This window comes from Delphinapterus leucas, chromosome 16 (genome assembly GCF_059928025.1).
Source record: "Delphinapterus leucas isolate spDelLeu-1000000601 "Yukka" chromosome 16, BTC_Dleu_Yukka2, whole genome shotgun sequence".
NCBI lineage: Eukaryota > Metazoa > Chordata > Mammalia > Artiodactyla > Monodontidae > Delphinapterus > Delphinapterus leucas.
Genome location: NC_143144.1, coordinates 78,961,458 through 78,985,353, shown reverse-complemented (window position 1 = coordinate 78,985,353; position 23,896 = coordinate 78,961,458). Strand labels below are relative to the sequence as shown.

Genomic DNA, 23,896 nt, shown 5'->3' with positions numbered 1-23,896 from the left:
TTTTGGGGAGAGGTTAAAAAGATTGGACTCTGGTTGGGGACCTGCTGTTGTCAGGTGCCCAATGCTCAGGAAGTTCTGGTTGCTTGGCTGAGAAGGAGCGTGCGGCATGAGGCGTAGAGAGGAGTCCGGGAGAGACGTGGGTTGGAAGGCAGCCGGCTGGTGGTTCTGATTTCCCGAGCAGCTGAGAATGGTCGTAGGCAGCAGGCGGTGGGGTCGCTGAGCTCCTGACCCTGGGGGTGGACGATGGTGGCAGGAAGCCCGGGCAGGACAGCAGGCTTGCGGCTCCAGACAAGCCCAGCTCCGCCCACCACGGGATGCCTCCTATCCTGGCTCTCTTCCTTCCCCCTCCCTCTGGAATTCCTTTTCACTTGATCAGATGCAGTGTCTGTTTCTCAGACAAATGAGTAAAGATGATGGAAGAGGACTTTTTCTCCTCTCCCTTCTTTCTTTTTTTTTTTTTTTAACATTTTAATTCATCTGATAAACAATATTGTAACCATATCAAATGCAAACTAAAAGTCTCAAGGTTAATCCTCCATGAACCCAGTACCCTAAAGAATCAGTGGTTTTCATTTTCCCCCATTTCTATCCAGGGTTTGCATTTCTGTGTTCACAGAATTCATACGATTTGGATCAGAGGATGGTTACAACTTTGCCCAGATTTTCTCACTTAATATTGGACCATTAGCCGTGTCTCATTGCTGCCTTCGTAATTGTCGTTGGAGGCTGCGGAATGCTCCAGTGAGTGGATGCACCAGTTTTCTCTGATGCCTGGAGCCTTTGGATGGCTCCCCACTTGCAGTGACTTGTGTGAGAGGATGAAACCTGCTCCAGCAAGTGTCACCGTGCACGTAACTTACCTCTGATGTACCGCTCTGATCCTCTGATGTATTGCTCGAAACTGAATTACTAGGAAAGGGGGCTCTTTCTTCTGTCTCCTTCAGGAGAGGAGGGAAGCAACCGAGCCAGGAATTCAGTAGATCCCAGGATGTGATTTATTCCCACCTCCGGGATGAGGAGACAAGAGTCTTCAGGACGCTGAGGATCTTGCAAGACCCACTACTCTCGAGGGCAGTGTTTCTCAGCCATGCTTCCTTACTGGCCCTTTCTAGACACTTTTCTTAATTACCCATTACATTAAAAACGAAGGAATAAAATTTTGTTGGGTAGGGTTGCACGTTGGAGGGCCACAATGCATGTAATATTTAAGATTTTGAGCCCCTGGAAAACCAATTTTCACCTCCTTTGGGTGATGTCATCCTTGTTGGGGATGAGTATGCCTCCTCAGCAAGGCAGTGAAGAAAATTCTGTCCCTTTCTCTTACTTCAGACATCAGGACTCAAACATTTACCATTAAGACTCAAACTCCAAAAAATCTTCTGACTCTTTCTGGGAATAAGCAAGGTGGCTCACCAGCCGGGTTTTTGAGGGTGCCCATGGCCCCTGGAGAAATCCTTCCCAGCATTGCAGAGGGCCACGGTGGGGAGGGAACTGTCAAGAACCTTCCTAAAGGGAGTCTGCAAATGCCCGTGTTCTCATTCCTGTGCGTGGAAAAGATACTTGTGATACCACAACACCAAAAAGGAAAATGTGACTGGTATAAAAATACTGCAATGGTGGGTAGAGGATAAAGAGGTGACTCCAATGAGTTGTGGCTAAGAATCACCCCATCCCGAGAGGCTGTATCCCTGGCTAAGTGTGCATCCAAGGGAAGATGCTGTTTGTCTTTTTCCAGTGTCACGGTCATGATCCCAGCACAGGGGGCACATTCCTCTGGCAGCTCATCAAAAGGGGAAGGAGGGTAGGCATTAAATGACAGCTGGACTCTGTACTGAATGCTTGTGTTGATCACCTAGCTCAGGATGAGCCAAGTGGCTCTGTGTCTGCAGAACTGGTCCTTGGTCTGAACGCAGGACGGTGGGTCACCTGCTGATCAGGATTCGCTGAGGTCCACGCTGCTAGTGGTGCGTGTGTGGTCAGCAGGGACTGGTATGAGAGGCCCAGATCAGATGGTGCTTGTGCTGTGGCCGTCTACTGGAACAATCCCACGTACAACAGACAAAAGGGGTGGCATTGCTTGTTTCGATCGCTCTGCTGCACCTTCATGGACAGATAAGAGCTCAAGAGTCCGAAGCCCTGGCTCCACCTGGTACCAGTTGGGTGACCCTGGGCAAATCCCTCAATGTCTTTCTGAACCTCAGTCTCCATAGCTGTAGAATGGGGACAGGCCTCCTTGCTTATGTACTTCACTGGTGGTCCTCACGATGAGATTCAGTAGAGAAATAGAACTTACTATGACCGTGATGGTGAACGTTGCTAGTGACATTATCACCATGTCTCTTGTTAAAACTTGGCCTACTCCCGTGTGGCTCCACTTCAGCCCCTCGGTATGTATCCCTCATGGTGAGAGGTGTGAAGCTACATTAACCTTGCTGGCATGTGGTTTCTCCAGTGATGGTGGGTTTCTGCCTCTTCCCTCTTTGAACAAGAGTCCTTTATAGTCAGCTTTCTCTTTCTCTCACCTAGATATTATAACACAAAGTGAGTTATCATAAAGCAAAGCATGTTTCCCTCTCCCAGGAGTGGTGAGAGAATAGACCCTGAATGCCTGACCAGGGCTGTGGCTGTAACACCTCGTAGGTGTGTCGTAACAGCAAAGCACCAGCAGCAAAAGCTCCATTCCTTTAGAGATGCGAACCGAGGCCCCGGGGATCGCCCTCCACCCAGCAGTGCAGAACGCTCTGTTACGAAAGGCAAACCAAGTGCGATGTCACTCCACTCCATCAGAGATTCTACGATACCGATTTACCAGTTCCATAGATTTTCTTTTGCGGTACGCGGGCCTCTCTCTGTTGTGGCCTCTCCCGTTGCGGAGCACAGGCTCCGGACGCGCAGGCTCAGCGGCCACGGCTCACGGGCCCAGCCGCTCCGCGGCATGTGGGGTCTTCCCGGACCGGGGCGCGAACCCGTGTCCCCTGCATCGGCAGGCGGACTCTCAACCACTGCGCCACCAGGGAAGCCCCACCAGTTCCATAGATTTTAACCTACCATAACGTTTGAGACAGAGTTTTTTATTTACACTTTACAAGGACATTTTATGGATCACTTGGTTGATGAGGAATGTTTTGAAAGACGCTTAGAGCACACCCAGGCCCATACCACCCCTTCCCCCATCCCCACCAGCCCAGCTCCTGCTCATCTTGTAAAAGGATGAAGCCCTCCCTGGTGGGCGCCCGCCCACCCCCCTGGCTGGGATGTCCTCCCTCGCTGCTTCCACAGCACCCAAGCTTCCCTCCTGGTCTCTTAACACCCTGTCAGAAGTTATCTCATGAACGCAGCTGACTCTACCATGGGGAAGCGTGGCTAGTCTGGTGCCTGGCAGAGACATCCTTTGAATCAGAGCTTCTTTCACTTGGGGATGGCTAAACAGTTTCCCCCAGAAAGTCAAGGCCACTTACCCAGCTCACTCACAGGTACCCGTTCAGAGATGGGAGGCACAGCAGCCTCTGGCGGGGGTGTCTCTGTCCTTTGCCCCAGGGCTCCTGTGATGAGCAGACCCTCTTCCCTTCCTTTGGCAGCTGTCTGACAAGCTCGACTGTCCAAGCAAAATTCAGGAAACCACCCGTATATATTTCACTTTCTCGTAGAAGCCTGCGTCCCTCACCCTTTCACTGCACGGCTCCCGTCACCCTGGCCTCCACGCACCCCCTACTTGGCACCGATGAAGTGGCGATGGCACTCCATCTGTTACCTCACTTTGAGTTCCAGGAGGGCGAAGCCGTGTGTGTTCCTTCAGCCTGACATCATAGATTGCTCATTACAGTATAAGAGAAAAATGATGTTCAGTAATAAATATTTATTTAGGCAAGGGTATAGAGAGAAAAGGCTCAGTCTGTCTAATGAGGGCACGATAAGAAAACAGGAAACCAAGGTGAAAAGGTAATACCTCGTCACCCAGGGAGGTGACACTCCAGCCCAGGGAGGTGAGAAACACAGGCACGAGGTGCTGGAAGACAGGGCAGAGGGGCCACGAGGAGAACATTCCAGGCAGGGGGACAGCACTGGTGTGCAGGAGGGTGGGCGTGTGCAGGGGGCCGTGGGAGAGGGCTGTCTTCTTGAGAGGTCTGCCCTCCGTGCAGCGTGGCCATCGTCGTGTAGGGCCGTAAACCCATCTTGTTTCTCAGTTGATGAAGGTCGTCAATGAAATGTGCTCCAACATCACCAGGATTTACAACATTGGCAAGAGCCACCAGGGCCTGAAGCTGTATGCCGTGGAGATCTCCGACCACCCTGGGGAGCACGAAGTCGGTGAGGCTGCCCCTCTGTAGTGCTTCTGGCCCTTCGAGTCTGCTGCTTTCTTAAAGAGCGAGGCGATGGTCACCCTGTGAGAACATTCACGAAACAGGGCGGGAGCTGCCCATGCGCTCACTCTCACATAGATTCTGCAGATCTCGGTTCTGTGAACCCCTCGTTTTATGACGTGGGCTGTCAAATTGCTTAAGAAATACCCTCCTTTTCTCCAAATGGACCGTATTTAATTCTGTTCCCCATCTCTGAGACCGGTCACGCTAACCAAAGAGGAAAATAGCTGGAGATGGTTAGGACAGGGTTTTTTTCCCGGAGAAAATTCTGGACTCCCCGGTCATTAAGGGCTCTAGTTAGAGGTGGTTCCCTTAATTTTCTTTTAAATTTCCATCCTATTTTCAAGCATTTCCTGTTTTCAGCCATTTCTCATTCAATCACTCCCAAAACTATGTTCTCCTACAAGTCAGTGGGCGGAGGAGTGGCAGTGGGGTCAGAGATTTTTCTTTTTGGTAAAATTGTGAGCCCTTTAGAAATCCACTGCAAGTTAAATGCAGAGATTTGTCTGATTCTCTCGACTTCAATGTTCATCGGTATTCCAGGAGTTTCTCTCAGGAGTGCCTTTCAAAGGGTAAGGGCTTCATCTGTGGGTGAAATCACATTTCCGCAAAAGCAGTAGCTTGGCCAACAAAAGAGGCAGGAGCGCTGTCAGCTCGCGCCCGCACTGACAAATCCGACGTTGAAAAAGCTGAGCTTTGAAGAGAACAAGCTCAAAGACAGGCCCCCTTTACAAAACGGTGCCACTGCTGACTTGCCCTGGTACTACTTTCTGCTTGCATTTATTCATCTCTGTATCTTTATAAAACTGAATACAAAGTTCTTTTAAGAAAAATAATTGCCTCCCCGAAGAGAAAAATAATTGCTCTGGCTTGTGTCTAATTTGTAACTTGTAAACTCTGAACACTGTGTTATTGTATTTGTTCTTGCCAAATAAGGCTAAACATTCCTACCCCGTGGCTGGTATCATTTGAGACTTTTCTGCTCATTTTCTTATATATTTGACTATCTGGGAATTAATAAAAATTGTACTGGTATAATTGTGGTTGATTTGAAAGAACAGAGAGGGCTAAAATTGTAAGTTTCTATCGTTCAGAGATTTCTTTCCTAATACAATGTGACGAGGACTGTTTTGCTGGAAGCATCCGATATGATCCTCTGTTTTTTCCCATCTTTGAGTAAAGGTGAGCCCGAGTTCCACTACATCGCGGGGGCGCATGGCAACGAGGTGCTGGGCCGGGAGCTGATGCTTCTGCTGCTGCAGTTTCTGTGCCAGGAGTACTTGGCCCGGAACTCGCGCATCGTCCGCCTGGTGGAGGAGACCCGGATCCACATCATCCCCTCCCTCAACCCCGACGGCTATGAGAAGGCCTACGAGGGGGTAATGGACCATTCCTCAAGCCCAGCACAGCAGCTAGCCACCCCCTCTCCCCCCCACACAATGTGCTGAGCCATGATTGATCTGAACTGCACATTACCAGCTTTCTTCTTAAGCGTCTTTCTGCTGAGACAAGGAAACCCGCAAGGCTTATGGAAGATGCACAGCAGTAATTGAGAATTATGGGGAGACACTAACAGACTGAAGAAAATGAGCATGGATGATAATATTGTTATATATACAGTGGGAACAATAGGATAGAATAATAATAACACCTAGCATTGATTGAGCACTTAAGGCACGTTCTAACCTTGATTATTACCTACAATCCTCTCATCAGTTCTCTGAGGACAGTTATTTTTATTATTCTGATATATTGTTTATATGTCATGTTCCAATTATGATATAGAATGTATATAGGTTACAGTTAGTATAATGTTGTATTGTGTATTCCTAATTATATTCACAGTATCTGGGAATAAAATGGAAAACTATACTTAAAACAATGGTACCTATCAAATGCAAGTTTTACAGTGCAGAGTTTTGGTTGTATTTATTGGTGCAAATGGTTGGTTAGGGATTTGCAGTGCGAAATAGTGAGCCAGAATTGCAGGGAGAAAGCATTCATATGGTGGCGTTTGATTTTTGCACTGATACAGTCTTAGACTCATTACTACTTGGAGTTTCATTCAACCTGTGTAGAAGAGGTGAAGGAAGAGGAGGCAGGGGAGACCTCATACTTTTCTGAGCGCTGCCATATGGCAGGAATGATTCTGTGCATTCCCTCTCTGGAGTTGCTTGGCTCTATTATCCATCACCCACCAAATATTAACAGATTATTAACCAAATATTCTCCTTTGGATGTCATCTTTGGGTCAGAGGGTGCGTAGAGGCTTAGAGACACACCCCAAATGGAGATGGAGGTGGAGATGGAGACAGAGGTGCCTCATGTATGTGAGAGACAGAATGATCCAGAAGCCTGTGGGTTCCTCATATTCTGAATTTTCTCCCAGGGCTCGGAGCTGGGAGGCTGGTCCCTGGGACGCTGGACCCATGACGGAATAGACATCAACAACAACTTTCCTGACTTAAACACACTGCTCTGGGGGGCAGAGGACCGACAGAACATCCCACGGAAAGTTCCCAATCACTATATTGCAATCCCTGAGTGGTTTCTGTCTGAAAATGCCACGGTAAGTAAAAAGACCCCATAATCTCTAGAGCAGCGGAGGCCAAAGTTAAACCCACCGGTATTTGCAGAGGATATAACGTTTAAGAACGAGACAAAATCATTTTTTCCTTTCATGTTTTCTCCAAAAGTAGGGAAGTGTGCTAGATAATAACTACCTTTTAAATTGAAATTTGAGGAGATTCTTCCTAGAAGAGGAATCATTTAATTAGATTTCTTTGCAGTGCTTCCCGAAAAAACTTTGCCTGAATTGTGCGTGTTTGTTATGGTCATTATAACCTTCATCTTTGGCAGTGCAGTGAAATTGCAGTGAAATTTGTCCTTAAGACCTCACTGATTACTTGAGATATCTTACTTTTATTTTCACAAGTCCCCATGGATTTATTACATGTGGTGCTTCTTTGGAAAGAAAAATGCAATTGGATGAGAAATGTCTCCCCCAAATTTCTTAGGTCTAGTTTTGCAAAAAAGTATCTCGTGGAAGAAATAATTTTTGCCGAATTTCCCATGCCTTTTATTGCCTCCTCTGCCCACTGTAAATGCACTTTACCCTTAGTCTTTTGTCCTATATGTCCTTCAAAAGGTCTGCCTTGATTACTATATGAGTGTTAGGTTTGGGTACACCAACAGAAAAAAACCAAAGTAACAGCAGCTTAACGAGGTAAAAGGTTTTTTTTTCTTTTTTCACATCAGAGAACCCTGGAGGCAGATGGTTCAGGGCCAGCCAAATAGAAGCCCATGATCATCAGGAACCCAAAAGTCATCTTTCTGCCTCCAGATGTTAGCATGTGGACTTTGATTTTTCAAGGTCATAATTCAAGATGGCAGTTCCATCTGGGTGCTCCAGCTATCATGTCTTTGAAGGAAAAGGAGAGAAAAGGTTAAAAAAAAGTCTTCCTCTCAGATAAGTCAGTTCACTTTCTAGGCATTCCTAGAATTCCCGCATAATACTTTTGTTTAAATCTTGCCAGAATTTAGTCAAAACTCGGCATCCACCCCCCAAAGGGAAGGCTGGGAAATGCTATATTTTAGGCAAGCACGTTGCAAGATCAAAAAAAGAGAGCTCCAGCTCACAGCACATGTGGGTACCACTTACTGGAGGACGGCCAGCGTGGTTGCCTCATTTAGTGATGCACAGGATCGTGTTCTCCAGGACCTCAAGAAGCAACCGGTCAAACGATGGAGACAGACAGTGGCAATACCACGCGGTTTAGTTAGGATGCCCAAGGGCGCCTTATGGGGGTGGAGAAGTAAAGAATTCAGGCCCTCCGGGTCTTCTGAATCCTTTCTCACATTTCCTAATTCCACCCTACATAATCCCTGCTTTTTTTCCAAGCTAACATACTAGTGACATCTGGCAAAGTTGAGGATTCAAGTCCTGTTATAATTTGGGAACCCTTGGACCAAAATTGGAATATGGTTGCCAGCTTTCTTAGACTTGAGTCTCTGAGAGATAAGTAATTATTTTAGCGCAATTATAGAAAGTCCTTGGATTTCAGTCTTTGCTTTAAGTCCAGAATTTAGTTTTTTGAGCTTGTTCTTTAAAAACACAGGGAGGATTACACAAACCTCTCATCACCAATACCCTTCTCAGTTATGGACACGTTAGATAGATAGGAAATCAGCAAAGACAGAGATTTGAATAACAATTAACAGCCTTGACATAGGGATCTGTAAGAGTTCTACAACCAACAAGTAGAGAATACATAGTCTTCTGAGTAATCCCTGGAGAATTTTCAAAAATTGATGGTGTTCTTGTCTGTAAAGGAAATCTCAACAAATTTCAGAAAATAGGAGTCAGGCAGACCATGAGTCTCTCACCACCGTACAATTAAACTAGCAGACAGTCATAAGGTTAATGAAAACATCACCATGTATTTAGAAAATTTAAAAAAAATAATAAGTAATGGGTCAAAGAAAAAGTTCATACTGGCAACTAAAAAATAAAGCAAAGATAATAAGAACACTAAATGTCAAAATTTGTGGAGTATAGCAAAAAAATAGTGCTTTCAGGAATTTACACCTTTGAATGATTATATTCCAAAATAAGAAAAGTTGAACATCAACTAAGTTAAGAAGCTAGCAAAAGAATAACAGAAGAAACCCCCAAAGTGTAGAAAGACTGTGATTAAAATGAGCAAACATCAATGAAATGATAGAAAAAAACAAAAGAAATAATTTGTCTGCAGAAGGAAGTATCTGGTGAAATTTAACAATCATTTACAATGATTTTTCATGGTGAGGAAGATGATTTTAAAAGGTATTAATTATAAAATAAAAGATTTTAAAATTAATTTTTATTGGAGCATAGTTGCTTTACAGTGTCGTGTTAGTTTCTGCTGTATAGCAAAGGGAATCAGCTATACATATACATACATCCCCTCTTTTTTGGATTTCCAACTACAGCCATCAGTAGCCATGTCCCGCTCAGGCCTGTTTTTGTAAATGGTGTTTTACTGGAGCACAGCCATGTTCGTTCATCCGCGTATTGTCCGTGGTGCTGCCCTGCTACAATGGTAGAGTTGAGTAGTTGCCACAGGGACTGCGTGGCCCTCGAGGCTTAAAATATTTCCTATCTGGCCCTTAATAGAAAAAGTCTGCCGACCCCTGGACTAGAGGCTTGGTCACGTACAGCGTTGATGGTTTTTCTAGGTGTGTGTTCTGTCATCAGGAGACACGTTACGTTTGGTTCTCTCTCTTTGTAACCATTGGTGAGCATTAATCCATTGACTGAGCCATTAATTCAGTGGAGTTGCAGAATGTTGATACTCTAATTCTGTCATTCCCTCTTTGTGCATTAACTGGAATGTTCCTAGGAAACGAAACTTCTCTGGGTTTCTCTCTTTTTTATCCATTATTTCCACAGTGGCCAGTTTTCCCAGGACAGATTTTGAAACTCTAAATTTTGCTCAGGTGATTCCATAAAGTGATTGCTTTTTCAGTTATGTCCCTGTTTGGAAAGCTAGGGAGAGAAAGCAGTTTCCTTCTTATTTTATTTCTCAAATGTGTTTAAATTTGGAACGTTCACAGGTGGCAGTGGAGACCAGGGCCGTCATAGCCTGGATGGAAAAGATCCCCTTCGTGCTGGGTGGCAACCTACAGGGCGGGGAGCTGGTGGTGGCCTACCCTTACGACATGGCGAGGTCCACGTGGCAGATGCAGGAGCACACTCCCACACCCGACGACCACGTGTTCCGCTGGCTGGCCTACGCCTACGCCTCCACTCACCGCCTCATGACGGATGCCAGGAGGAGGGTGTGCCACACGGAAGACTTCCAGAAAGAGGATGGGACTGTCAATGGGGCTTCCTGGCACACTGTGGCCGGAAGTAAGTATGACGGTCCTGCTGTCATCATGCGGCCCGATGACAATGGACTGGCTGCTGGACCGGGAGGGAGGATCATCTCCTGCCCAGCCTTCTTTTATCATTGTTACCAGCATGATAGCTACTGTAGTTCACCATTTATAAGGTGCCAGAGCTCTCTGTAGACTCCTCTTTCATGCTCACAGTAGTCTTTGAGGGGGTGTGGCTTACTCCCTGTTTTATAAATGAGATAACTGGGGCTTGGAGACGGGGAGGGATCTGTCCAAGCTCCCAAGGAGCAGAGCTGGGGTCTGTTTGACTCCGTGGTCTGCTCATAGCCACTGAGCTAGTTGGCTGTTACAGGGTCAGAGATGGTAAACGTTCTGTCAGCCCTTGGAGGAGGCGGGGCATTGATCCCACGCTCGAGACTTTTTCCAAATCTCCTGTTTCCTGGAGGTCTTCCAGCCACATCAGGGCATCTGGCCAAAGTCCCGTTGTTGTGATTCGGGGAATACGGGGTACTGCTCCCAGCATCCCCTTAGGACACAGAGGCTTCCAGCAGAGACTTTAGGAGTTCCGTTGCAGCAGCCAGATGACCCCGTGGTCCAAGTTTCAGGATAAGCCCTTTGTTTCCTGTGTCAGGGCTGCTCCTGGCCTAGGGCTCCAGAATGAGGATGGCTGAGGATGCCACATTCCCTGAGGTCCCTCTGCATTGGGATGGTAAGATCCCAAACATAACGTTCATTGCTTCTTGTCTTGACTTTGTGAAGGTTGGTCAAACCGCTGATGAATTTGAAAAATATCGCGTGTCAAATAGACCTGGGATCAAATTCTAGTTCATCACTTAAATGCTGTGTGACTCTGGGCAAGTTACTTTACCTCTCTGAACGCCCATATTTTTCATTAGTAAAAATGGGCTTGAGGATGGTGATGACGGATGACGTAGATGGTGGATGTGTGTGTTCTGTGTCTTGCTTGTCAGAAACACTCAGTTGTAAGTTCCCACCCCCTACCCTCCCCCCTCTTCCAGTAGCATAGTCACCATGAAACATCTTTTATGAGCGTATCCTTAATCTCTATTTTGCTGTACTAAGTAACTTTAATATTATTTTCCTTCGCTAGAGATTCAGCCTTCACGTACCTTAGAGGTATGTGACACTCAGGGGAAAAAAAACTAGAAAGGAGTAGACGTATTTGTTCCCTTGGCCATTTTTAAACACATGCAGAAAGCTTGCCATTTCTTTCTTAGTTAGACACCAAGCAGAGGTGTTTTATTTCTCTCCACCAGGGTTTTGCTCTGTTCAAAGTAAAAAAAATAAATGCAAATCCCTATCAAGAAAATGTCCTATAGCCAAAAGCGTGCTTGTTTTTTCAATTCTAGTCCTAAAAACCTACAATAATCTTTATGTGAAGTATCTGTTTAGGTTTTATGGCTGCTGTGACTAAATTGGGTTCGGACACTGCGGGATTTGTCAGCGGTGGGTCAATAGCAACGTCTTGAAAAGTCGGCTGCCACTTAATCACATCAGCAGCATTTGATTTGTTTCTATCAATTGTATTTTCCATTGTTCCGGGGACTTCTGTGGCAGAGCCATGTGGTGGCTTAAGCCTTTTTAATCATTCTTCCTGCAGGCGGTGTGACGAAGTCTGCAGATTTATTTCTTTGTAGATTAATGAGATGGGATTTCTAATTTCCTTCCCTCCTCTCCTCCCCCTCCGCTCCTTCTTTCTGTCTAGGTCTTGCTCACTCGTTAGCGGTGCACTGACAGGCCTTAGTTAGTGGGGAGTGGGTAGCTGGGAGCAGGGTCCGGTCTAGCTCAAAAGGCACATCGTCTGCAGTGTGTGCATTTCAACTCCAAAGGGACGTGAGACCTTCTTTGTGTCGGCTGCTGTCTGGCATCCTCTCCCGCACAAGGAAGGCAGACGTTATGACAGCATCGGCCCCACAGAGCCACAGGGTTGCGTGGCCCCGTGTTCCACACTGAAGCCGTGACAAGAGCAGGATTCCAGGCCCAGAGAGAACCCAAAGGAAGAAGCCTCAGCCGGGAAGAGCTATCTGGATCACCCCGCACCTCCTGCCTGCATATTTCACTTTTGAAGCCATTTCTTACGGAGGATTCTCAGCTGCATGACATTCGCTGAAGGGCTGGAATTCAGCGTTAACGATAGCCTGGCACAAGTTTTCCACCGGTCTCCTGGTGTCTCATTTTGCCAATTCTTCTAGCGCTTCTAGCACTGATTGCAAAATGGCATACCCGCTCCAGAGTTTTAAATATCACATTTATTTATTTCAGTACTAACAAGGCCTGGAGGTTGGGATAATGAGAATTGTGTGTGTGTGCGGAGGGGTCCAGCCCTCCCGGGAGGGCCTGTCCATGCTGATCCATGGGCGCTGCCTGAGGTTCCACGCCTCGGGTTCCACTGAATGAGCTGACCTGGCTTTTTTTTTTTTTTTTTTTTGCTGTACGCGGGCCTCTCACTGCTGTGGCCTCTCCCGCTGCGGAGCACAGGCTCCGGACGCACAGGCTCAGCGGCCATGGCTCACGGGCGCAGCCGCTCCACGGCATGTGGGATCTTCCCGGACCGGGACACGAACCCACGTCCCCTGCATCGGCAGGCGGACTCTCAACCACTGCGCCACCAGGAAAGCCCTGACCTGGCATTTTTGGCCAACCTTCTTCAGCCAGACAAGGTCCTGTGAGGGGTTTTTCCATTAACTTGACACCGTCCCACTCCTTTTATCCCACTGCTGTCGCTCTCCTTATTTGATCACAGATGTGATCAAAGGCCCATGGCTGGTGACCTGTGAATGGTTCGAATCTGGAATCTGGTAGAGAGAGTGGCTGTGTATTTTGTACCCTTTTGTCTGTGACTTTATCAATTAGGCAGCAGATCAGTACAGAATTGATCTTGACACCCAAAGCTGTGATTTTTAAACAGACATTTGTACTGAGGAATGTATCACTGAACGCTCCGAGGAAGGAGGGAAGAGAGGACGGGTGAGTACCAAGGCTGAAGTGCAGGAGGACCTGCTTTTTGTCCCCGGTCAACAGAGAGACCAGCCCAGCCAACTTCCTCTCTCTGTGGCCTTGACTCTCAGAAGCCAGGGCGGGCTTGTTGGTGGCGCCTTCTGCTGGGGGAGTTCTCTTGGCCCTCACACATAACATAGTAGCACTGTGTTCTTGCTATTTCAAATGGTTTCCAAAAATAAAATGTTGGGAAGAGAGCCACTGGACTTTATGCCATCTGACATTCATTTATGCATTTTGGGTACTGTCGTGGGTTGAATGGGACCCCCAAGATATACATCTACTTCCTAATCTTTGGAAGCTGTGAGTATGACCTTATTTGGAAAACGGGTCTTTGTAGGTGTCATTAAGATAAGGGTTTCAAGATGAGGTCATCTTGAGTTACCCAGATGGGCCCTAAAATCAGTGACAAATGTCCTTATAAAGGACAGAAGAGGAGAAGACACACACTGAGGAGACAGCCCTGTAAAGACAGAGGCAGAGATGGGAGTGATGCAGCCACAAGCCAAGGAATGCCAGGGGCCACCAGGAACTGAAAGAAACAAGGAAGAGCCTTTGGAGGGGGTGTGGCCTTGCCAACACCTTGATTTTGGACTCCTGGCCTCTAGAACTATGAGAGGATAATTTTCTGTTGTTTTAGACCACCCAGTTGGTGGTCCTTTGTAACAGCAGCCCTAAGAAACTAATACAGGGACCAAGTCCTGTTGTAGCCATGTCAGGATGCACGAGACTGTCTGCATTCCAGCTGGGTGGTGAGGACATTTGCCCTTCAGTCCCCCAGCAGTGACAAGCAAGGGCTGGGCAGACATTACACACACCTGAGTTCAAACCCTGACTGTCCAGACGCACGATTCTGGATACATTCCTTAATGCAGTCCTTAACCATTCTCTGCCTCAATTCTCTTATTTGTAAAACTGGGCTATGCTACCTACGTCTCTGCTGGATTTGTGATGAAGACTAAATGAGCCTGGATGCAGAGCGCTAAGGACGGCTTCTGGCTTATGTAAAACACTCGGTAAATGGTGGGATGGATAGTTATGTTTATGAATTAGAATAGACAACTGCAGTTTTTATTCTACAGTTATAGAGCTGTAGCTGAGAGCGGCATAACTATTGAGCTAAATTTAATTAAACACTAAAAAGCCATACTATTAATTAATGATACCTTTCAAAAAATAAAAAACAACAAAAAGAAAACAAAAGAGAGGGACTTCCCTGGTGGCACAGTGGTTAAGAATCCACCTGCCAATGCAGGGGACATGGGTTTGAGCCCTGGTCCGGGAAGATCCCACATGCCGCGGAGCAACTAAGCCCGCGAGCCACAACTACTGAAGCCTGCATGCCGCAACTACTGAAGCCCTCACACCTGGAGCCCGTGCTCCGCAACAAGAGAAGCCACTGCGATGAGAAGCCTGCGCACCACAATGAAGAATAGCCCCCGCTCACTGCAACTAGAGAAAGCCCGCACACAGCAACAAGGACCCAACACCGCCAATAAATAAATAAATTAATTTAAAAAAAAAGAAAAAAAAATTGTTTTAAGAAAAAAGAAATGATACCTTTATCCTAAAAATAGTATTAAACTGAGTTTAATAAAATGAAAATAATTTTATCTAAAAAGCATTTCAGTCCTCCTTTTGTCAAAGATGTCCTACATATGCCTGTCTTCCCCACAGACTGTTCCAGCTGCATCTTCTCTCTATCTCAGCCCCGCATTCTGTCCCCCATCAGTTGCTCTAATTAATTTTTTGTGTAGAGTAGACACTTGATACCTCCTTGTTCAAATGAAGTCCTCTGAATCACATTCTTGAACATTCTTGCTGTCTCCCAGGGCCACTTTGAGCACTGTTCAGTTAAAACGTTGTCTGGTTGGCTCGGCAGGTCTCAACGATTTCAGCTACCTTCACACAAACTGCTTCGAGCTGTCCATCTATGTGGGCTGTGATAAATACCCGCATGAGAGCGAGCTGCCTGAGGAGTGGGAGAATAATCGGGAATCCTTAATCGTGTTCATGGAGCAGGTATGACGTGGGCACACGGCTGTGATGGGGTGTAGCTAGGGAACGAAGCCCTTGAGGTGGCCAAAAGCCTGAGATCAAGTTAGCGCTTCCTACGGTGGCCATCACCCTGGGCTAGCGACTACAGTGTCAGAAGGAACTGTTGTCTGTGAGCTCTAAGTCAATGTCAGTTGCTCCCACTGGTTCATGGTGAGTGAGACTACTTCTGGGGTTCTAGGATGCTGCTCCGTGGGGAAGGGGTGTTTGTCCAGCCAGCATACTCAGGCCCCTTGTATTAGTCTGCTAGGGCTGCGTAACAAAATATGCAGGCTGGGCAACTTAAGCAACAGAAATTATGGTCTGGAGGCTAGAAGTGCAAAATGAAAGTGTCAGCAGGTTGGTTTCATCCTGCAGCCTCTCTCCTTGGCTTGCAGACAGCCACCTCCTCACTGTGTCCGCACATGGTTTTACTCAGTGTGCATACACTCCTGGTGTCCCTGCGTGTCCAAATGTCCTCTTCTTACAAGGACACCAGTCAGATTATAAGGCCCACTCTTAGGGCTTCATCAGCTCTTTAAAGATGCTATCTCCAAATACAGTCACATTCTAAGATACTGGGGGTAAGGACTTCAGCATATGGGTTTGTGGGGGACACAGTTCAGCCCATAACAGCTCGGAGGCTGAGGAGTCACTGCTGCAGGTGTCGGGTGTCACCTGGGAACAGTTCCAACAAGTGTCTGCTGAGCTTCTGCTTGTAGCTGGTGAGGAAGCCCTGCCATGTATGCTAGGACCTCACACACCTTCTTTTCCTCCTGCTCTCAAGGATACACCTGTCTTGTAGCATTGAGCAAACCGGTTCTAGTTTGGTACTAAAACTAACCAAATAACGTCCATGCCCCTACAAGGAAGAGACTCACAGGAACCAGAGAAATAAAAAGAATGTGGAACTTCATATGACTACCGTGACTCACATTCATTAGGAAGTAAGATGCTGAGGCTGTATTGGGAGGTTGCCCTTCTTCCGTGGGTTCTCATAGGTGAGTCAGAAGAGGCATTCAGCCAAGGGCTTGGGCTGCCAGCTTCCTGGTACCTGCACCTCCCCATGGTGGCAGAGGCTGGCACTGCGATTTAGCATCCAAGTCTGATCCATGAGGATCCCGAGAGGGTCAGTGCAGCCCACAGCCCACAGCCCACTTTCCTTGCACAGTAGGGTGTGAACCTGTTCTCCCCTCCTGGGAAGCCATGAGCACACTCTCCGTCCCCACTCTGGAATTTTGTAAGGGAAGGCTCTTTTTTCATTTCATATATGAACAAAGAGAGAGAAGGCCTTAGTCATTCTAACGTGATGATCCCAGTTTAGCCGAAGAGCCTCCTATGGATAAAATGCCCAGGCATAGCGATATGTATAAAGAATGTCACTGGAAATGATGGTATGTCGTCTTGGATCTTCGGATGGGGGAACCTGAGGCACGAGGCTCAGAGTTGGTGTGTGTCATGTGACACAGCTCATCAGTGGAAGGGCCCTGCGGATGAACTGTACTTTACAGGGATGCTTTTGAGTCTTTTCTCTCCTCTTTGACTCTCTTTTCTTTTGCGGTACACGGGTCTCTCTCTGTTGTGGCTTCTCCCGTTGCGGAGCACAGGCTCTGGACGTGCAGGCTCAGCGGCCATGGCTCACGGGCCCAGCCGCTCCGCGGCATGTGGGATCTTCCCGGACCGGGGCACGAACCCGTGTCCCCTGCATCGGCAGGTGGACTCTCAACCGCTGCGCCACCAGGGAAGCCCCTCTTTGACTCTTAAAGTCTATGTGTTAAGTCTGTAGAGTCCAGGAAAGTCAAAATAAATGTGCCTATAAAAATTAAATTCCATTTTTACTGGATGTGTCTTTTATGAACCATCTCAGATCCTAATATTTTCTAAACCTCTGGAATATTTTAACTCCAGTGGAAGACTTTCCAGTAGATGGACCCAAAAGGAATACAGACATTTACACACCAAATCCATGCCGAGCCGGGGAGCTGTTGAGCCAGACGTAGCTTTGTGGGGGGCTCTTGGCGGCACTGGGCTGGCATTAGGTTTCTGGCCCTCTTGGCTGTGCCGGTTGATCGGTGAGCTCATCTGCTTCTCCTGTTTGTCGAGCAGGTTCATCGGGGCATCAAAGGCCTGGTGAGGGATTTGCACGGAAAAGGAATTCCAAACGCTGTTATCTCCGTAGAGGGCGTTAACCATGACATCCGAACAGGTAACTACAAATAATGTGTGTGAACTGTTTCTCAAGAGGAAATATCCATTTTCTTGAAGTGTTTTATTTGAGTTAAAACCACAAGTTGAGGCCCAGAAACTTCTTCCTCTGACCTGGCTTATTGTCTCTTTTCTCCAACTTTCCATGGAGCCCCTGGAAAGCAAGGTGTTCAGCCTCTGGTTTCTGGCTTCTCCCTGTCCCTTATTCAGGTGAAAACCAGAGGCTCAGAGAGGTTGAAGGACCCACTGAAGGTTCAGGAGGCGGGTGGGGCTTGGGTTCAGGCGTTGGAGCAGCTGCGTGCTGTTTCCCTTCTTGCTCCAGAGCTGCAGCGCTGGCTGGAAGCAGCCCGCAGACACCGAGCGTCTGCACAAGGGCTGCCTTATTCTCGGCCGGTTATGATATGAAAACAAGCCCAGGCTTACCCCTGTGCCCCAGGACTCTCGTCACCTGGGATGGCACTTGGCGTGTCCAGAGGGAAGTGAGAAATGGCCAGTTTGACTGATGGCTGATGTCTGCAGTACGATGCAGGGACAGATGCACGTGGAACAGAATCAGTTGGATGCTTAAGTCGGATTGTCAGCGAGCGTTCCGTTGGAGATGGTGTGCCCATAGGCACGTTTAAACCTGCACGCAGAGGTTTCCCTACGTGATGGGGTGGGGGCGACGTTGGGGAGCGCTGCGTCAGATACTGCCTTGCTGTCAGCTGCAGTGAGCAGGGCACTGGGTCCTGCATTGGTTTCCAGTGGTTGCCATGACAAATGACCACAGACTGTGTGGCTTAAAGAAACAGAAATTTATTCCCTCACGGTTATAGAGGCCGGGAGTCTGAAATCAAGGTGTCAGCAGGGCCGTGCTCCCCCTGGAGCCCCTGGGGAGGATCCCTCTTTGGCTTTTCCGGCTCCTGGTGGCTTCAGGCATTCCTGAGCTTCCTTGGCTGCATCACTCCAGTCTCTGCCTCCGTTTCCTCCTGGCGCCTGCTCTTCTATGAGGACACTTGTCATTGGATTTAGGACCCATCCACGTAATCCAGGATGATCTTGAGATCCTTAATTACATCTGCAAAGACCCTTTTTCCAAATAGGGTCAATTCGTAGGTCCTGGGTAGTAGGATGTGGGCCACTGGAGAGTGTGGGGGGCAGGGCATCATTCAACCCAGGGCCGGTCCCGCCTAGGTGTAGCAAACAGCGCCATCGTCAGCAAGAGGAAGGAGACCGTGATTTCCATAAAAGAGATCTCTTCAGCTGCAGACACACCTGAACCGGGAGAAACAAGACTTGACGCTAACTTGGCCTGACCTGCGCCCGGGGATCTAAGAGCTTACCTTGTGCCGGGGTGGCCAGCCGCACTGCACATTATGTGGCGTTTCCCAGATGCACAGAGAGAGGCTGAGCTGGGATTGAGGCAAGAGCTTGAGACTCTCAATGTGGTCCCCCTTGCCTTGCCCCACGCTGTTCCCCCTGAACAAGAGAAGGGCTGCTTTCTCCGCTAGCTGGTCACATGCATGAAGACACCCTGTCCTCCCCCAAGTGATCCCATTTGACCTGTGAGGAAGCAGAGGCTCTAGGACATTAGGATGGGGGTGGGGCTGAGATTCACACCTGGCCCAGGTGTTCTTCAATACCAGGCTACCTGCTCACGTGCCTGGCAGAGAAGGACAATTATTCTGTAAATGGGTGAAATGCCACAAAACAGTAGACTGTGGTGTGATGCCCTGAATCGCCTTCTTTCAAGGTAGTTGCCTGTTTCTTCACGCAGCCATATTTCCTGAGCATCCACTTGTCCTCCAGGGTCTTATAGCCACTGACCACAAGGCTGCACACTGGGTAGCATGGCGTTTGGTACATAGTTGCCCCACATAGGCAGGCATACACTGATCCATTCATTCATTCACTTATTCACTTATTCATTCATTAATTCAACAAATGCAGATTGTAAACTTGTCACGGGCCAGACATGCAAGGTGCAGGTGATCACTGTGGATGAAAGGGGCTATTTGATCTGGTTCTGCATAGACCTTGTATTTTAAACGTTATTAATGAGTGCCTGTAAAAGAGCCTGAAACATTCCTTGGACTGTTAGTCTTTTGTAGGCAATGTGAGAAAATAAGAGTTTTAAACAGAGTGGGGCCCACAAGCCAGCAGAGAGAGCTTTGCCTAATGAGCTCGGAATTTCAAAGCCCTTGTAATCAAGGAGACAGTTTTGATGAGCTAATGGAAAATGCAGCTCCATCTCCCTTCGTTCCCCACAAAATAATCTCCCAGCACGTTCACATCACAGAGGAATCCCGTGTGTCATGGATGGTTCTTTATTGCGTTGCTTTCAGGGTCCTTCGTTGCTCCACATAAGCTCTGAATTTGCCTTGATTTCTGTCTGAGGCTTATGTGATCTGACAAGTTTTATTCCAGGAGGGAATTTGCATAAACTAAACAGGGATATTAAGTGGAATTCCACAGGGAGAGAAGCTAGTAAGGTTGCTTTCTAAATGCATGTAAATATGTTGGCCCAAAACCTGGCTCAGAATGGCACGTGACTGACCTTTGTTTGGGAACACTAACCCGACCTGCTAATGAATGGCCATTCGTTAGGGCCCAGGTTGTTCCTTCCGTCCACCGATGCTGGGCGATGCCACCTGGGTGCCAACCTCCCCCTGCTCCACAGAGCACTCACCCCCGAAACACACCCCTGACAGGGCACCGAGATGTAATAAGAAGGAGGCCAGCACAGCAAAGGTGGGCAGATTGGGGAGAGGATGAGGAGGGAGCCTTCTGCTATTTGGGGGAGAAAAAGAATTACAAAGCTGTCTTATAAATTTGAATCAGTAGAGCTGACAAGCACGTGTTAATTATGGATTTCTTTCACTCCTGGCTTCCTGAGCATCTCCCTTGGTGAGAACCTGGGCTGCCCCTTCCCTGGGGGTGTTTCAGACTCACCTCAGTGTGTTCTCGAGGTGGGCACTCCCACCGAAAGGTCTCGCCTCCAGCGGCCTCTATCAAGTTAGCTGGCGGGTGGCAGGTTCTTGGCCTTAACGAATCCACTCCGGTGTTGGTGGGGAGAAAGTACCTACAGTGTCTGAGGCTTAATATGTACAACTTCTCACCTTAATAGCACATTTGTATTCATGTCTGTTTGTCTTCATCCCACTTAATCCAGCTGGCATTCATCAAGGACACACGACTGAAACACACAGTTCAGTGGCGAAGAAGAAGCCACAGGTCTTAGGGAGCCCACAGCTTAACACGGGGCCAAGACGGGACAGGGAGGTCTGGGGGGTGCAGGGGCGGCTCTGGCAGGTGTGCCTGGGAGCCGGGAGCCCGGAGAGACGTCTCAGCGCGTGCCTGCCCAGGAGGCTCGGGCGTCTGATAGCAAGACAAAGACGGCTGGGCGTGGCTCTCGGCTTCTGAAAAGCCACCAAGTGGCATTTTATTCAGTTGAGAACCTTGCATTGTCACTGCAGGAAGACACAGGGTGCAGTGCTGAGAAAGTCAGGGAGCCGTCTGCCCGCATTGCCTGCCCGGGACTCTCACGTTGAGGCCTGTTTACCGGGTAGTAGACTGTGGAAACGCGTGGCGAGCCACTGCCCGCGCATCTCACTTTTCATGACATCTCGTGCTCTCGTGAGCTCACCACGTTGCATGGGGCGTCTCAGATGAATAAAGATGTGATGTGAATTTAAACATGGCGCTTCAGAGTGTTATATGCATGTATGTGGGAGATAAATATTCTCACACAGAGTTCTCTTCCATTCTTTAGAGGACATCAGGGTTCATTCAAATGAGGAAAACTTTCCCGGGCCTATGTAGCACTTCACCAAATCCAGCCTTTTCTCTTTAGACCGGGCAGGACAGATCAGCATAAGAGAGAAAACAAACCTGGCCCGGGAAGACCAGCTAATCACTAGCTGTGTGACCTTGCGCAGGACGTGACACTTCCCTGGGCATCCAATTACTCATGTAGAAAAGGAGATCATTATACAACCTACATCAGAACTTGGCTTGGAGGGTTCAGTGGATTGGTGCCTGCTTCGTCCTTTCATGTGCTACTTGGGAGTTGATGTCTCCTTTTCTGTCTCGAAGCCTCTTTAATGTCAGGGGTCCAAGTGATCTCAGCAGATGTAGGCCCCCTGGGGAGGAGTGGCCTTGGCCTAGAACCCCACTTTATGCAACAAGGATCTAGCGTTGAGTTAAGGATGGACCCAGGTCCAGTTAGGTGCCTGTTGGGTGCCTGACCAATGGTGTAACCGGGGCAGGGGGAGGGTCAGGGGACTCTGCCTGCAACGTCCACGTGTACCTGTTCCATTTCTTCACAGAGGACCATGGAATGAGGTGTGGACCTTGGGGCCTCCCCCCAGGTCGTTTGTAGCCCTTTCCTTCTCTTTTTCAGACGTGAAGAGCCCCACCCCTATACTACTATTCTATATTTATAGCCAGGCTAAGGGAAGCCAGGAAGCCACGCACAGATGGCTTTTCAAGATGGCATTCTGTGGCGAGGGCATACCATTCAGACATTCAAGTTCATAATGAATGGTGTGTATTGTCACAGAGAAAGGAATGTTAGCGATTGTTTCTCCATCTCTGCTCATGCATATTAACACTGCGGGGAGCCTACACCCCAGTCCCCTTCCTGTTAAAACCATTAAGGTGGTTTCCAAAAAGGAAAACATCTTGGCTTCCAGAATGCATCAAGAATTTGCATCTGCTGGGGCTCAAATTCCACACTGCTTGCCCGTGAGTCTCTCTCTGGCCAGGAGGCTGGTCTTGGAATAACAGAGCTGGTGATATCGCTGCTAGAAAAGAGCTGCTCTGAATTCCCCTGCTTTCTTTTCACAGCCAGTGATGGGGATTACTGGCGCCTTCTGAACCCCGGAGAGTACATGGTCACGGCCAAGGCAGAAGGTTTCACCTCGTCCACCAAGAACTGCGTAGTCGGCTATGACATGGGGGCCACACAGTGCGACTTCACACTCAGCAAAACCAACCTGGCCAGGATCAGAGAGATCATGGAGAAGTTCGGGAAGCAGCCCGTCAGCCTGCCAGCCAGGCGGCTGAAGCTGCGGGGGCGGAAAAGACGGCAGCGCGGGTGACCTCCCAACTCTTGAGTCATGTCCTGGACCCCTGCAAATTAAACCGCCCTGGTTGTAGCTCCATAGAGGACTCACTCCTCATTGTTTTCTCCGTGATTCCAGAAGGCCTGGGAGTATGTGCACGTTGCAAGGCTGGTCCTGAGGGGAGGCTTAGGAGAGTTTCTTTGTTCCCATTTATCCAAATAACTTGGGCAGGGCAGCAGAGGAAGGCTGGTGGGAGGATTCAGCAAGTCATCCTGGGAGTCTGAGAGAGAGAGACGAGCTTGCCTGTTGAGGGCCTCCTGGCTGTACAGGAAGGGAAACTGGTGCTTTTCCTGTTTGCGCGACAGCAAGAGTTCCCCATGCCTTTGCAATTTGCATGGCTAGAATGGCAGCATTCCCAGGGCTCTGCTGTCCCAAATGTTACCATTCGAGATGCTCATGGGCGTTCTAAGAGAATCTGCCCTCTCTGGCCCCAGGACATTCCAAGCTGCTGCAGATAAATCCTGCACTCTGTTGACAATAGAGACATTACTAAGTGAGCACCAGTCGGCCTCTTGAATCAGCTTAGTTTTCCCTTTCAACAAAGGATCACGCACATAAGGGGAGAGAAAGGCTGAAATAATTCAAGAGTGAGTGTGGGCAGCAGACGTGCTTTGGGGCTCCTGGCGTGCAGTGGGGTCCACAGAGAACCCCCCAAACTTCCCGCTGCTGCAGTAGCTCTGGGGGCTCCCTGGGTGGGGAGAGCAGGAGGTGCCCACCTCCCTAAGGAACCAGAGCAGTTAGCCTGGCTCCCCTCTTTGACCTGCTAGGACTTGAAAAGAGCTGGAAGGAGGCTGACTGTCAGCCCTCTCTGTTCAATATAGTCCTCCTTTCCTGGAAACGAGCACTCCTAAGCCGGCCGCCATCACTCCAGGAGTTATTTTTGGTGTGTGAGATGCCAGACCATGCAGATTAGACTGAGTTTGATGAAAATCTCTTAGAATTATGTGTGAGCATCGGTGTGAGAGGGGTTATTGAATTGCCATGCAAGAAAACAGTTCTTCTCACTTTGTATTAATGTTGCTGCCTCACTGACCTGGGAAGAATAGAAAAATAAAGAAAGCAAACGGTGAGCTCCTTCTCGTGTGTGGTTTTCCTGGGTAGACTCGCAGCCACCCAGACACCACGTCCCACCCCCTGTCTCTGCGGTGGGTCACCCTGGAGAAGGCGCCTGCTTGGGGAGGGGCATCCTGCACCCCCGTCAAGCTCCGTAGTGATGCTGCCAGTGTTGTGTTCCCTACCTCTTTCCCCAGGGGGGCCTGTGGTGGGGTGAAGTCATCCTGACACTTGGGACCC

The 23,896-nt window shown here is 48.5% G+C and overlaps 1 protein-coding gene and 1 long non-coding RNA gene across 3 annotated transcripts in view; one reads left to right on the top strand and one right to left on the bottom strand.

Annotated features, from left to right (window-relative positions):
- CPXM2 (carboxypeptidase X, M14 family member 2) overlaps positions 1–23,859 on the top strand; it is a 123,339-nt gene extending 99,480 nt beyond the window's left edge. Inside the window, exons 7-13 of one of the 2 annotated variants that reach the window (XM_089898312.1) lie at positions 4,185–4,308; positions 5,544–5,740; positions 6,751–6,930; positions 9,957–10,254; positions 15,142–15,281; positions 17,400–17,499; positions 22,326–23,859. In XM_089898312.1, coding sequence (XP_089754438.1) covers positions 4,185–4,308; positions 5,544–5,740; positions 6,751–6,930; positions 9,957–10,254; positions 15,142–15,281; positions 17,400–17,499; positions 22,326–22,579 — 1,293 coding nt within the window. In that variant the 3' untranslated portion in view covers positions 22,580–23,859. The remainder of the gene's footprint in view (positions 1–4,184; positions 4,309–5,543; positions 5,741–6,750; positions 6,931–9,956; positions 10,255–15,141; positions 15,282–17,399; positions 17,500–22,325) is intronic. The other variant, XM_022568514.3, reaches the window with a different exon arrangement.
- Positions 14,834–23,012, bottom strand: LOC149747341 (uncharacterized). Its single transcript, XR_016388189.1, has 2 exons — positions 20,430–23,012; positions 14,834–18,752 (listed from the first exon to the last, which is right to left on the bottom strand). It is a non-coding gene; the product is annotated as an uncharacterized LOC149747341 (long non-coding RNA).
- Positions 23,860–23,896: the final 37 nt, after the last annotated feature.